Here is a 14,515-nt window from a genome sequence, read left to right as displayed (position 1 = left end):
AATGTAATTTTATTGGTATCTATTTTAATTTCTGAAATTTACCACTCTCTTATACTTGAGTCAATGCTTTCCCAGTTTTTTTATGGTAAAATTAGGTGCCTCAGCTTATATTCGGGTTGGCTTATACTCGAGTATATATGGTAGATAGCCAGCTATATAGTTTCCATGTCTGTTATGCTATCCATCTTTTTCACCCTGTAACTGAAGGGCCCATAAGCCAGAAAATAGTAAACTTTTGCCTATGTGGCTTTGCCTTTGCACATGCCACTCCCTTCCTGTGATCTGGTGCCTTTCTCCAGGAAGTTCCAAGACCAAAAGTTAGCTTGAAATCCAAGTGAGGTCACAGGTATCATTTATGCCAAGTAGGTATGGAAGGTGAGGAAGACCCTCAGACATTGGTCAACTTTAGATAAGCCTTCTCACAGTTGTGGTGAAAATAAACTTTGCTTTTTACATCTCTCGCGAGACTGGGTTTTCTGCCTGATTTCCCTCCTGAACCGGGACCCTTTGAAGGTAATTGTTTTACATAATTAGTAACTTGGGCCGAGGAACAGCCGTTCTCCATAGAATCTGTAGCAGCGTTCCCAATCCGAGTCCAGCACTGACTCCTTGGCACATCTTTCTCCTTCATTTGGGTGACTTACCTGGAAGTTTTTCATGTCTGGAAAGACTTCCTGGGGACGCACGCGGCTCTCTTTAGTGCCGTTCAGCTGGAAGCACTTTTCGGCGTTCACCACCGTCTCTGTCGTCGCCGGCGTTATTTTGAACAGGGTGCCGTATGGTTCCACGCATCCGAGTTGCAAGGTGATCACCTGGCCTGAATAATAATAATAATAATAATAATAATAATAATAATGTTATTTTTATACCCCGCCAACATCTCCCCAGAGGGACTCGGGGCGGCTCACAAATATAATACCAGCACACAGAGTATCAAATACTAAAAACACACAAATAAGATTAAAAGGCATAAAATAAAATCACAGTCATTATAAAACATTAGCTGTGCCCGGCCACGCGTTGCTGTGGCAAAGTGGTGGTGGTATCGGTTAAAAATTGTTGTGTAATTTTTATTTGACGTTATTTGTATTTTTTAATTAATTTTATTGTAAGTTATCTTTTTATTTATTATATTTTATTATTTTCTTGTACTATTTTTAGTTATTTTCTGTTATTATAGTATTTTATTGTATTAATTTTTTTTAGTGTTTTTAATTATTTTTTAGTGTTTTTTATTATTTTTTACTGGGTTGCCAGGAGACCAAGTTGGAGGAGCTTAGCCTTCTAACTGGCAGCAATTGGATAAAAGCAATTATTCCTCTCTCTCTAATTAGGACTTTATTTTTCTTTTCTTTTTGTCGTATCAACCTTGAGGCGTGGATTATGGGTTGTGTTGTCAAATTTCGAGGTTGGGGGGCCTGTAGTTTTGTTGTTTTGTGAGTCGCCGTGATGCCATCACTCTTTTATATATATAGACATGATAAACACAGCAATAAAATCATACAATGGAATGGCAAGAAGTGTGAGAATAATGAGTGGGAGACCCATAATGGAATGATAAAACTTTGCAAGGTGGCAAAAGTGGTCCCTGAAGATTGTTGTCATTTGTGGGGTTTTGAGGGAAATGGCAAGATATGCCAGCCAGGAATTTGGACACCAAACACCTCCGATCTCACCTCCGTGATCCACAAGGAAGACCCGAAGATGCCTCCCGTGTTCCTATTTCAGCAACTATCACGGAAGCAAAGTCTACTTACACACTAATAGTTATTTCCCCATTTATCTGTCATCTAGCTTTGTACGAGATAGGATATACATGAATGTAAACACCCAGATTAAGATCAAATGTAAATGTGTGCAGATTGCAACACTTCAGGTTCGATGTGCTGACGGCGGTGAAAGATGCTTCAGTTAAGTAAATACACAAAAGCAAAGAGAAGCTATCGCTCGTCGTGTTAAGGATTCCAAATGAAGGAAGCAACAGTGTTTTACATTTCATTATCAGTGCTTTAGAAATAGAGAGAGGTGCGAATAGGTTGTTATGCTTCACATCCCAAAATAACATGGGCGACTTTGTTGCCACATTGGCTTCTCTGGATCTACACTGCCACATAAAATCCTTAATAATAATAATAATAATCTATATATATAAAAGAGTGAAGGCATCAGGGCAGCGGACAAAGCAACAAAACTACAGGCCCCCCAACCTCGAAATTTGACAACACAACCCATCATTCACGGCTCTAGGTTGATACAACAAAAAGAAAAGAAAAATAAAGTCCTAATTACAGGGAGAGGAATAATAGTTTTTATCCAATTGCTGCCAGTTTGAAGGCTAAGCTCCGCCTACCTGGTCTTCTAGCAACCTACTCAGCCCAGGGGACAGGCACAGTTAGGTCTCACTTAGGCCTCTTCCACAGATCATCAGATTTTAACTGAATTATATGGCAGTGTAGACTCAAGGCCCTTCCACACAGCTATATAACCCATTTATAATCTTATATTATCTGCTTTGAACTGGATTATCTTGACTCCACACTGCCATATAATCCACTTCAGTGTGCATACTAAACATAAAGACAACCATACAACAGACATTCAATACCATCACTACCTCAACAATTTCTCACCAACACCACCAGAAAATGCCACAGCAACGCGTGGCCGGGCACAGTAGTAATAATAATAATAATAATAATAATAATAATAATAATAATAATAATAATAATAATAATAATAAATCACACAGTCCTAGACGCTTGGGAAGTGTTTGACTTGTGATCTTGTGATACGAAATCCAGCATATCTATCTTGTTTGCTGTGTCATAATATAATAATAATAATAATAATAATAATAATAATAATAATAATAATAATAATAAATCACACAGTCCTAGACGCTTGGGAAGTGTTTGACTTGTGATCTTGTGATACGAAATCCAGCATGTCTATTATTATTATTATTATTATTATTATTATTATTATTATTATTATTATCAACACAATGACGTTGTATGGCACAGCAAACAAGATAGATATGCTGGATTTCGTTTCGCAAAACCACAAGTCGAACACTTCCCAAGTGTCTAGGACTGTGTGATGTATTTTCTGATGATGTGTGCAGATCCCAGTAGGGTGGCCTTTTGCAGTTGGCAGATGGTGATTTTTATTATTATTATTTATGATTATGATTATGATTCGAAATGCATGCATATCCCACATCTCTAATTAAAATTGCATGCGTTCGTAGCCGACACTTGCATCTCCAATGTCATGCCATGCTTGACGCAGGTTCTCCATGCTTCTGGGAGCCGAAATCTGATATATCGAGAGCACAAAAGGCTATGAATCACTGCTGTATTGGCCTGCACCTCTGTTGCTTCTTTCATGGACCGGTCTCTTACCATTATAGTACTCAATGCGACTCTTGTTTCCCGTCAGGTTGTACCAGGCTTCAAAAGGCTCTTCGATTTCAGCATAGGGCAGGTTGATGATTCCTAAAGGACATACAGTGGAAATTAACAGTTTAGCAAATGACCCATTAATTGGCGATCCTGGGCGACAGCTTAGGAGTTTTGCTGTCCAAATGACAGGGCTGTTGTCCATACTTGACATTTTAGGCCAGGTCAATAAAGGACAAAGTAATGCTTACCTTTGACGTGGTAGATGGTTCCAAAATCAGGGGTTGTTCTGGAATAATTGCACCCATGTCCTGAAATAATAATAATAATAATAATAATAATAAAGAAAGGTGATGAATATTCAAGGCATTGCAAGGTTGCTCAACGTGTGGTAAGAACCATCGTGAGTAACCAATATGGAAACAATATCTTCCTCAGTTTGCAGGTTTCGGGAACTGTTGGGTAGCTTTGAGAATAATTAGCAATTATTATTATTGGCATAAATTATTATTTATGGCATTGCCATAAATTCAACAAGCAGCTTTGAAGCAAGACACCAGAAACTTCTGTCCAGCAATAGATGGAAGCCAACAACCACCAGAGCTGGGTTGCTGTGAGTTTTTTTGGGCTGTCTGGCCATGTTCCAGAAGCATTCTCTCCTGATGTTTCGCCCACATCTATGACAGGCATCCTCAGAGGTTGTGAGGTCTAGGCAAGTGGGGTTGATATATCCGTGGAATGATGTCTAGGGTGGGAGGAAGAAAGAACTCTCTTCTGCTTGAATGTTGCCACTGGCCACCTCGGTCAGCATTGAATGGCCTTGCAGCTTCAAAGCCTGGCTGTATCCTGCCGAGAGGAATCCTTTGTTGGGTTGTTTTAGCTGGCCCTGTGTGGAATTTCCCCTGTCTTTGGGAATCAATCAGGGTCAGATAACACTTCCTAACAAAGGATTCCCCCCTGGGCAGGGAGCAGCCAGGCTCTGAAGCTGCGAGGCCATTCAGAGGGGGAAACGGGAAGGGCCCGAGGCTGTTAGGAATGGTGGGAGTTGAAATCCAAAACCTCTGGAGGGAAGGCCCAAGTTGTTGTTGCAAAATATGATTTCAATGGAGGCCAACACACCCCAAAAATGGGTCTCGTCTCTTCCTTCCTCTCAGTTTTTTTTGCCACAGAATTTGCAGGCTGTTTGGCACCGAGGCCTCTGAACCGACAGGACCTTGGCAAGCAAGCGAGTGCTGGTATGTGCCGTCCAGCTCAGCACTTTTGTCTCCTCGGGGCCAAGCTGGGAGCCAGAGAGGAGGAGAAAAACTGCAGCAGAACAAGCAACACTGGTTGTGAGCGGTTCCCAGCCAGGGATGCAACCACCGAGTCACCACGTCTCATTAGGAAACTTCTAATTGGGAACAGAAGCGTTCCAGGAGGAAATGTCCTCTCCTCTCCAAGTTTATCCCAAGTCAGCATTTCCCTCCCCTCCTGCCTGCACGGGAAGTTACTTTTAAGAGGTTGTTTGTTTAGAGCAGAGGTTCTCAACCTAAGGAAGGTGACCTCCAACCATAACATTATTTTCGTTGCTACTTCATAACAAATTTTGCTTCTGTTATGAATCACAATGTAAATATCTGATACGCAAGATGTATCTTCATTCACTGGACCAAATTTGGCACAAATACCCAATATGCCCACATTTGAATATGGGGGGGGGGGGGGGTTCGGCGTGCTCTTGGATGGTAGGTGAACTATAAATCCCAGCAACTACAATTCCCAAATGTCAATGTCTATTTACTAGGCATGTCCGATCGATGAAAAAAATGTTTCAATTCTCGTTTCTAAAGTAGGGGGCACTGGCACTTCGATATAGAAAGTATTTCCGATTTTTTCGCCCAAAATTTTTGGATATTTCCAAAAATTCGTAATGATTCTAAATGTTTCTAAATTGGCGGACGCGCATGCGCAATCGCCAAAAAAAAAAAGGGAACCGGGGGGGGGGGGGACTTTTACAGGGCTCTCCCGCCCTCATTTCTTGAGCTATCCTTATCAACCCTAGCCCCCACCTTTGCGTCCATCATGGAAGCTTCTGATTGGCTGGGGAGCGGCAGCCAAGTTAGGCTGCGCTAAGCTCCCATTCAAGGTAGGTTTCAGAAACAATTTTTTTTAAAAAAAATATTTAAAAAATATATTTTAAAAATTTGGGGGGGGGGGGAAATTAACGAAACATTAAGAGACAATTAGAGAATGGCCCAACAAAGGTTCAAATTACATTGCTGGTTGCACTGTGAGACAATGTCTCGGAATGTGTATCAAAAAGCGAGAACAATCCGAAATAATTCCGATATACGATTCAAAACGATTTTTTGGACATGTCTACTATTTACCCCAAACTCCACCGGTGTTCACATTTGGGCATATTGAGTGTTCATGCCAAGTTTGGCCCAGATCCATCATTATTTGAGTCCACAGTGCTCTCTGGATGAAAGTGAACTACAACTCCCAAAAATCAAGGTCAATGCCCACCAAACCCTTCCAGTAGTTTCTGATGGAGTTCTGTGTGCCAAGTTTGGTTCAATTCAGTCGTTGGTGGAGCTCAGAATGCTCTTTGATTGTAGGTGAACTATAAATCCCAGCAACTACAATTCCCAAATGCCAAGGTCTATTTTCCTCAAACTCCATCAGTGTTCATTTTTGGGCATATTGAGTATCTGTGCCAAGTTTGGTCCGGATCCATCATGGTTTGGAATCCACAGTGCTCTCGATGGAGGTGAACTACAACTCCCAAAAATCAAGGTCAATGCCCACCAAACCCTTCCAGTAGTTTCTGATGGAGTTCTGTGTGCCAAGTTTGGTTCAATTCAATCGTTGGTGGAGTTCAGAATGCTCTTTGATTCTAGGTGAACTATAAATCCCAGCAACTACAATTCCCAAATGCCAAGGACTATTTTCCCCAAACTCCATCAGTGTTCATTTTTGGGCATATTGGATATCTGTGCCAAGTTTGGTCCAGATCCATCATTGTTTGGAATCCACAGTGCTCTCTGGATGGAGGTGAACTACAACTCCCAAAAATCAAGGTCAATGCCCACTAAACCTTTCCAGTGTTTTCTGTTGGTCATGGGAGTTCTGTGTGCCAAGTTTGGTTCAATTCCATCGTTGGTGGAGCTCAGAATGCTCTTTGATTTTAGTTGAACTATAAATCCCAGAAACTATAATTCCCAAATGCCAAGGACTATTTTCCCCAAACTCCACCAGTGTTCACATTTGGGCATATCGACTGTTCATGCCAAGTTTGGCCCAGATCCATCATTATTTGAGTCCACAGTGCTCTCTGGATGGAGGTGAACTGCAAATCCCAAATTGAGCGTGTTGGGTATTTGTGCCAAATTTTAATTCACTAGACTAATTCACTCTAGTTTTAATTCACTAGACTAAATTTGGCATAGACTAACTTTGTGCCAAATTTAGTCTAGTGAATTAAAACTGGACCTGTTTACCAGTGAGGAAGAGAACTGACTATATGTGAGGCTTGTGACACAGTCAATTATCCTCCCTTGGATACTCCTGGTTGCAACTTATTAGTTAGGCAAATCAAGAATGACAAAACTCCGGGAAGAGTTTCACTTCACATTCACGGATACTATCTCCGAAGTGGAGAAAAATGGCTGTTATATAACTGTGAGGACACACAGGCAAATGATTGCCATGCATTCACATACCGTGGGTGAGATTTGTAAGGAAATGTTCACAGGTAATAACAACGTGTGTGCAACTGTGTGTGTATTCAGGGCCAGGCAAGTACTGCCAGGTCAACCAGGGTGTGATCAAATGCCTACACAGAATATTGGGCCGGGTTCAATTGCCTTCCATGCAGAAACAAGTAGGTTTTTAATCAATAGATAAAAAGGGCTTGGTGGGCATTGGCCTTGAGTTTGGGAGTTGTAGTTCGCCTACAACTGGAGAGCATTGTGGACTCAAACAAGGATGGATCTGGACCAAACTTGGCACGAATACTCAATATGCCCAAATGTGAACACTGTTGGAGTTTGGGGAAAATAGACCTTGACTTTTTGGAGTTGTAGTTCACCAACTCTCAGAGAGAACTCTATGATGATGGAAGTAGTAAACTTGCCACACATAGCCAACATGGCAAACTTTGAATATTGGTGGGGTTTCGAGGGGACTGACCTCAAAGGTTGGGAGTAATAGTTCACTCACATCGACAGAGCAATGTAAACCCAACGGATGGCACAAATACTTGACATAAATATCCAATATAACAAACTTTGAATACTGGTGGAGTTTAGGGCAAACAGACCTTGACATTTGGGAGTTGTAGTTCACCAACTCTCAGAGAGAACTCTGTAATAATGGAACTAGTAAATTTGCCACACATACGCAACATGGCAAACTTTGAATGTTGGTGGGGTTTCCATTGGACTGACCTCAGAGGTTGGGAGTTATAGTTCACTCACATAGACAGAGCAATGTAAACCCAATGGATGACACAAACACTTGGCACAAATATCCAATATAACAAACTTTGAATACTGGTGGAGTTTAGGGCAAACAGACCTTGACATTTGGGAGTTGTAGTGTTTTCCGATGGTCTTTGGCGACCCCTCTGACACCCCTCTCGTGACCTTTTCAGGGGTCCCGACCCCCAGGTTGAGAAACACTGACCTAACTAATACTGTGATCCAAATTTACGTAAATGGGACATAGGAGGAGTAACTTTGTCTTATTAATGGTTTGATTTTAATCGTATGTTTTAATTTTTTATTTGTGCGTTTTCGGTATTTGATGTTTTTGTATGTATACTCTTTTGCATTTGTAAGCCGCCCTGAGTCCCTGCGGGGAGATAGAGGCGGGGTACAAGAATAAAATAATAATAATAATAATAATAATAATAATAATAATAATAATACCACTGCTGATACTTTGCAAAACTATGAGGAAAACAAAGGAAGGGAGGAAGAAAACAAAACTGATGTGGAACTGCTAATTTTTCACTTGCTTGAGTTCCTGTGCATTGAACAACAGCTTGGAAAAGAGAGACTTTTCTGCACACAGAGGAAGGCAAGGCACTGTCGGTGCAAGGAAATAAGCAAAGCTGTTTTGTTTTCCTGCTGAGCCAGCAACTCAATTTACGCAAATGGAACCCGGAACAAAATGCTCCCATGTGGAGCGCGGCTCTCTTCGAGTCCTTCCATTCGGTCTCCCGGCAATGCGCCTATTCAGTCCCCATATTCAGGGCTGCACATGAAGCTCACAGGCAATGGCACTCACAGCAATACATTAATTAATCCATGATATGGATCTACACTGACCATATATTGCAACTCACAAGTAGCGGTATCACCTACATGGCCATACAGGCAGAAAGAAGCCAGGCTTTGAAGCTGCAAGGCTATTCAATGCTAATCAAGGTGGCCAGAGACAACATTCACACTTGCTTCCAACAGACAAGAGTTCTTTCTCCCACCCTGGACTTTATTCCACAGGTATATAAACCTCACTCGCCTAGTTGGGAGGTGTTAGCTGCCCCTGACTGTCTCCTGTCTGGAATCAGCCAGGCTTTGAAGCTGCAAGGCTATTCAATGCTAAACAAGGTGCCCAATTGCAACATTCACACTTGCCTCCAACAGACAAGAGCTCTTTCTCCCACCCTGGACATTATTCCATATATATACAGTAGAGTCTCACTTATCCAACACTCGCTTATCCAACGTTCTGATTATCCAACGCATTTTTGTAGTCAATGTTTTCAATACATTGTGATATTTTGGTGCTAAATTCATAAATACAGTAATGACTACATAGCATTACTGCATATTGAACTGCTTTTTCTGCCAAATTTGTTGTCTAACATGATGTTTTGGTGCTTAATTTGTAAAATCATAATCTAATTTGATGTTTAATAGGCTTTTCCTTAATTCCTCCTTATTATCCAAGATATTCACTTATCCAAGCTTCTGCCGGCACGTTTATGTTGGATAAGTGAGACTCTACTGTGTGTGTGTGTATATATATACATATACATACATACATAAATACATGTATGTATGTATGTATGTATGTATGTATATATATACACACACACACACACACTTGCCTAGTTTCCAACAGACCTCACAACATCTGGGGATGCCTGCCACAGATGTGAGCAAAATGTCAGGAGAGAATGCTTCTGGAGCATGGCCAGGCAGCCCAGAAAACTCACAGCAACCCAGTGATTCCAGCCATGAAAGCCTTCGACAACATGGTATCACCTTCAACTGCAAACACCAAGAGAAGGGAAGCTTCATCAACACTTTATATCTGGATCCACACTGCCAAATAGTGCACCGAACTCCATGAGATGGATCTACACTGACCATATATTGTGGTCCAAACTAGTGTAGATCCATCCAGCCCCAGACTCACCTACAGCGAAGCCCCAGAGGCACAAGATGAGAAGACTGCAGACCTTGCCCATCTCGGCTCAGGCTCTTCTTCTCAGCTTCTCCTGGAACCCAGACGTGTTCCTTCCTCTTTTGAGACCACAGGCAAATTGCCGAAGTTGCTCCGGGGCGGAGCTTCGTCTTGTGTTGCCAAACAACTTTTGCAACGCGCTGTCTGCAAATAAGTAAGACTGAGAGCCCAACCCTTGCATCAATGGAGATGGACAAGGTCTGGTAGATCATCCGTATTCTTAAGCTCGCTCTCATCATTGGCTAAGGATTCTGGAAATCCCTGAAAGACCAAAGTTTAGGAAACCCTGATCTATAGGGTCACAAGTTCCCCAATTCCTATTTTGGGATGTCTGCTTAGAAGGGAGTGCTCGTGAATTCCATAGGGCTGAGAGTAAGCCTTGTGATGACACGGCCAAGGCTTTGGGAGAACTATCGTGTCTGGCTTTACTCGGGGGCTATTTGTATACCTTCTGATAAGACCACGACCCTTAACACACACAGGCGCTTTATGCAAGGTGAAAAGATAACCAAATGCGTTTACTGAAAACAGGAAGAACCAAGGATCACCAAACCAAGGATTAACAAAAAAAGAAACCAACTGGGACTTAGTCAAAGACTATTTAAAACAGGCAAAACTAGATCTTCTCTGCTGAAGTTTAATATTTCCAAGACTAGAAGAGGACGAAGGGGATATAATAGTGTTAGAATGGAATATAAATTACGACGGTTTAAGGAATAGCAAGAGCAGGTTGGAAGTCTAGAACCATTCAGTTTTTTTAAATTATCATTTATTTATTTATTTTTCATTATATTTTTATATATGTGTGTGTATGTATGTATATATGTGTGTGTGTGTGTATGCATGTGTGTGTGTATATATATATATCTTATATATATAAAAGAGTAATGAAATTTCGGCCTAGGAAAATAAAACAACAAAACTACACATCCTAGAAACACTAAACTTGGCAGCACAACCCCTCATCCATGCCTCTACGTTCATACAACAAACAGCTCCAGCTACTCCAGGAAATGGCCAGGCTTTGAGACTGCAAGGCTATTCACTGCTATTCCACCTGGCCAACAAAGGATTCCCATAAGCCACAGCAATGCGTGGCTGGGCACAGCTAGTATATATATATATATATATATACACATACATTTCTTTCTTTCTTTTCCATCACTATCATTCTGTTTTTCTCTCTCTCTTTCTCTCACTTTTCCTACTTTTCTATAATAAAAATATTGTTCTCTCACTTTCGATGTATACTAAATTTTTCTTATTTTCTCTTATGGTATATGAAATTTCAATAAAAATATATTTTAAAAAAGAAAAGAAAGAAAACAGGAAGAACAAAGGGCTAACTCCACCTGGGACAATTGTACGGTAGCTTAAAACAATACATTACGAAAGGAGATTTTGCTGGTTGCAGTCATCTCTCTGCAGTCTTTGAAAGTCCTTTGCCTTTGATGTAAAGCAATGAGTTATGAACTCATGCTCATAAGCTATCTTGATCTTCTACCTTGTGAAATTTAGGCTGACCACAAGCTTCTGTTGTCTCTGGGACTGATGGTCTATGAATTCCGCTGAATGCAGAGTTTATTGCTAAGGATGCCTGTTTTGGATTGCTCTGGATAACAGGATTCAAATGCCTGCTTGGCTACGGATGATTTTGGGCAAGTCCCTCTCTCTCCGTCTTAGGGGAAAGCAAAGGCCATCCTTAAGTTGGGAATGATTTAAAAACACAACAACAAGGTCATCTTTTTTTTTAAAAAAAAAATACGAAACTGTATTTTGGTGAGTAATTGTGCATTGCCACACATGTATTACCAAAAAGAAGACACATATAATCAATGCAGCAATGTACATAACTATTTGCATAGGCTAATTAATAGGTATAGCACCAACCTGAGATCAACCATTTGCATTTATATGGGGAGAGAATACAAAACTATCCCAGTTTCCTCCAGTGAGGAAAACTGGCTAGGTGACCTGTGTGCCTACTGCCCGGGTGCTAAACTATCAATGGACAGTTTTATCCTGAAACTGGATTTTGAATGTTGAGCTAACAGAAGATGCCTATAAATGGAATCATATCCTTGACAATGAAGAACTAGTAGCAGCTGATGGCTCCTAGCCGGGTTTTTAACTGAAGGAAGAGTTTTAGAGTGGATAGCCCATGGTCTTTGGTGTTGCTACACTAATGCACAGAGAATGGGAAATAAACAAGATGAGCTTGAACTCTTAATACAGCAAAGCAAATATAACATAACTAACTTTGCCCGGCCACGCGTTGTTGTGGCTTATGCTTTCAGAGTGTTGTTCTTTATTTACTGTCCCGATTTTAGTGATTATATTGTTCTGTATTATTATATCACAGTAATTATTACATATTATATTGATAATCTTATATTATCTGCTTAGAACTGGATTATATGAGGCCCCTTCTACACAGCTGTATAAAATGCACACTGAAGTGGATTATATGGCAGTGTGGAGTCCAGATAATCCAGTTCAAAGCAGATAATATAAGATTATAAATGGGTTATATAGCTGTGTGGAAGGGCCTTGAGTCTACACTGCCATATAATCCAGTGCAAATCAGATAATCTGCATTTTAAAGACAATGTGGAAGAGGCCTAAGTGAGGCCTAACTCTGCCTGTCCCCTGGGCTGAGTGGGTTGCTAGGAGACCAAGTGGGCACAGCTTAGACTTTTAACTGGCAGCAATTGGATAAAAACAATTATTCCTCTCCCTCTAATTAGGACTTCTTTTCTTTTTGTTGTATGAATGTAGAGGCATGGATGAGGGGTTGTGCTGCCAAGTTTAGTGTTTCTGGGATGTGTAGTTTTGTTGTTTTGTCCTAGGCCGAAATTTCATTACCCTTTTATATATAGATAGGTGTTGCTCAGCAAGAGGCCAGGGATTTCTCAGAGGACAAGGGGGATGATGGGTTTCCAATGGAGGAGTCTGTGTGTGGTCGGAGAGAAGTGCAGGCCTTAGACCAGAGAGAAGTGCAGGCTGTTGAAGATGAAACAGAGGATGTTTTGGATTCTAATGTTTGTTCCTTAGCAATAGGGGAAAGGGAAACCAGTGAAAGGTCCATTTCTCTTGGGAATCGGCCTTCAGCTGATGGGGAGTTTTCCCGCGATATCAGATTAGGTCTATGGAGTGAAGGATAGATTGATTAGTTTATTCAGAGAGACTCCATGAGAGATTCTTGAAACCCAGGAGTGTGAGGCATGATCTCATGGCTTCTTGGTCAGGCTTAGGCTTAAATTAAGTGATGTTTACTTGACAACGTTGCCAAAAGGTTCGGGTTCCTGCCTCAGCTCTCGAGTTCATGATTCAAGTTTCCCGTGTTTGCTGTGTTCCTGAAAGAGTTTTGCTTTGGGAAAAGTTCCTGCTTTTATGCTGGAGGAGGAAAGGGGTTTTGTGTGTGAGTTCTCCACCCATTTTCAAGTGATACCAGATCTCAGTGAGGCAGGATGAGTTGTTAGGGGTGTGTATTCCATTTGCACAAGGCTGGCACACCAAAAAAGCCAAAAACGAGGGGAGGGAACCAGCAGGTGCCTGCGTTTAGGCTCTTTTGAAGCAACGCAGGGTATGGAAAATCAGCATCACGATATGTACAACTCAGTATTTCACAAGCCTTGACAACGGCGGTGCAGGAGCCGGAAAAACCTCCCCAAAGGCTGGCAGGGAGCCTTCCAAAAAGCATAGAAGCAGTTCAAGGCTTGGAAATACCATGCGCTGTGGGTAAGACTATGAAAGGCATAGACCAGGGGTCCCCAAACTAAGGCCCGGGGGTCGGATGCGGCCCTCCGAGGTCATTGACCTGGCCCCCGCCCTCAGTTTTATAATATAATATTAATTGTAATATTGATAATAATATTATAATGTAATACAATATAACACTAATAATAACACCATATAACAATATTAATTATATGTTCTATATTACATATAATATTACTAATAATATTACAGTATAGTAGTATAGTTCAATATAGTAATATATAATGCTAATATTGGGCTATGCTAATAATATAATATATTGTATGTACATATAATTTGTAAACCACTCTGAGTCCCCTTTGGGGTCAGAAGGGTGTGATACAAATGTAATAAATAAATGCAGTAAATAAATAAATAAATAATAAATAAATTTTAGACTTAGGGTCGCCCAAAGTCTGAAATGATTTGAATGCACACAACAACAACAACAACAACAACAACAACAACAACCCTAATTAACTTGACTATCTCATTGGCCAGAAGCAGGACCACACTTTCCATTGAAATCCTGATCAATGTATGTTGGTTAAAATTGTTTTTATTTTTAAATATTGTATTGTTCTTTCATTGTTCTTCTTCTTCTTGTTGTTGTTGTTTTTGCACTACAAATAAGACATATGCAGTGTGCATCGGAATTTGTTTGTTTTTGTTTGTATAAGATAAAGATAAAGATATAAAAATTGTCTCATAAAGAAACGAATATGTAAAAAGAAAACAATCCTCGTGTTGGTGGTGGGAATTGTAAATGTTTTGTATGTCTACGGTATGTATTTTTTGTGTTTTAAAAAATAAAAATTTATTTTTTTAAAAAAGGAATTTGTTTGTTTGTTTGTTTGTTTCAAATGATAATCCGGCCCCTCAACAATCTGAAGGAT

General features: G+C 40.6%; 1 protein-coding gene across 1 annotated transcript in view; it reads right to left on the bottom strand.

Annotated features, from left to right (window-relative positions):
• LOC100551768 (digestive cysteine proteinase 2) overlaps window positions 1-9,933 on the bottom strand; it is a 21,272-nt gene extending 11,339 nt beyond the window's left edge. Inside the window, exons 1-4 of the mRNA XM_003227200.4 lie at window positions 9,813-9,933; window positions 3,653-3,712; window positions 3,405-3,497; window positions 645-817 (exon numbers count right to left, since the gene is read on the bottom strand). Of these exons, the coding sequence (XP_003227248.1) occupies window positions 645-817; window positions 3,405-3,497; window positions 3,653-3,712; window positions 9,813-9,864 (378 nt within the window). The 5' untranslated portion in view covers window positions 9,865-9,933. The remainder of the gene's footprint in view (window positions 1-644; window positions 818-3,404; window positions 3,498-3,652; window positions 3,713-9,812) is intronic.
• Between the last annotated feature and the right edge of the window lie 4,582 nt (window positions 9,934-14,515).

Source organism: Anolis carolinensis, unplaced genomic scaffold (assembly GCF_035594765.1).
Source record: "Anolis carolinensis isolate JA03-04 unplaced genomic scaffold, rAnoCar3.1.pri scaffold_10, whole genome shotgun sequence".
In the NCBI taxonomy this organism is placed as follows: Eukaryota; Metazoa; Chordata; class Lepidosauria; order Squamata; family Dactyloidae; genus Anolis; species Anolis carolinensis.
This window is presented reverse-complemented; position numbering and strand designations above follow the sequence as displayed.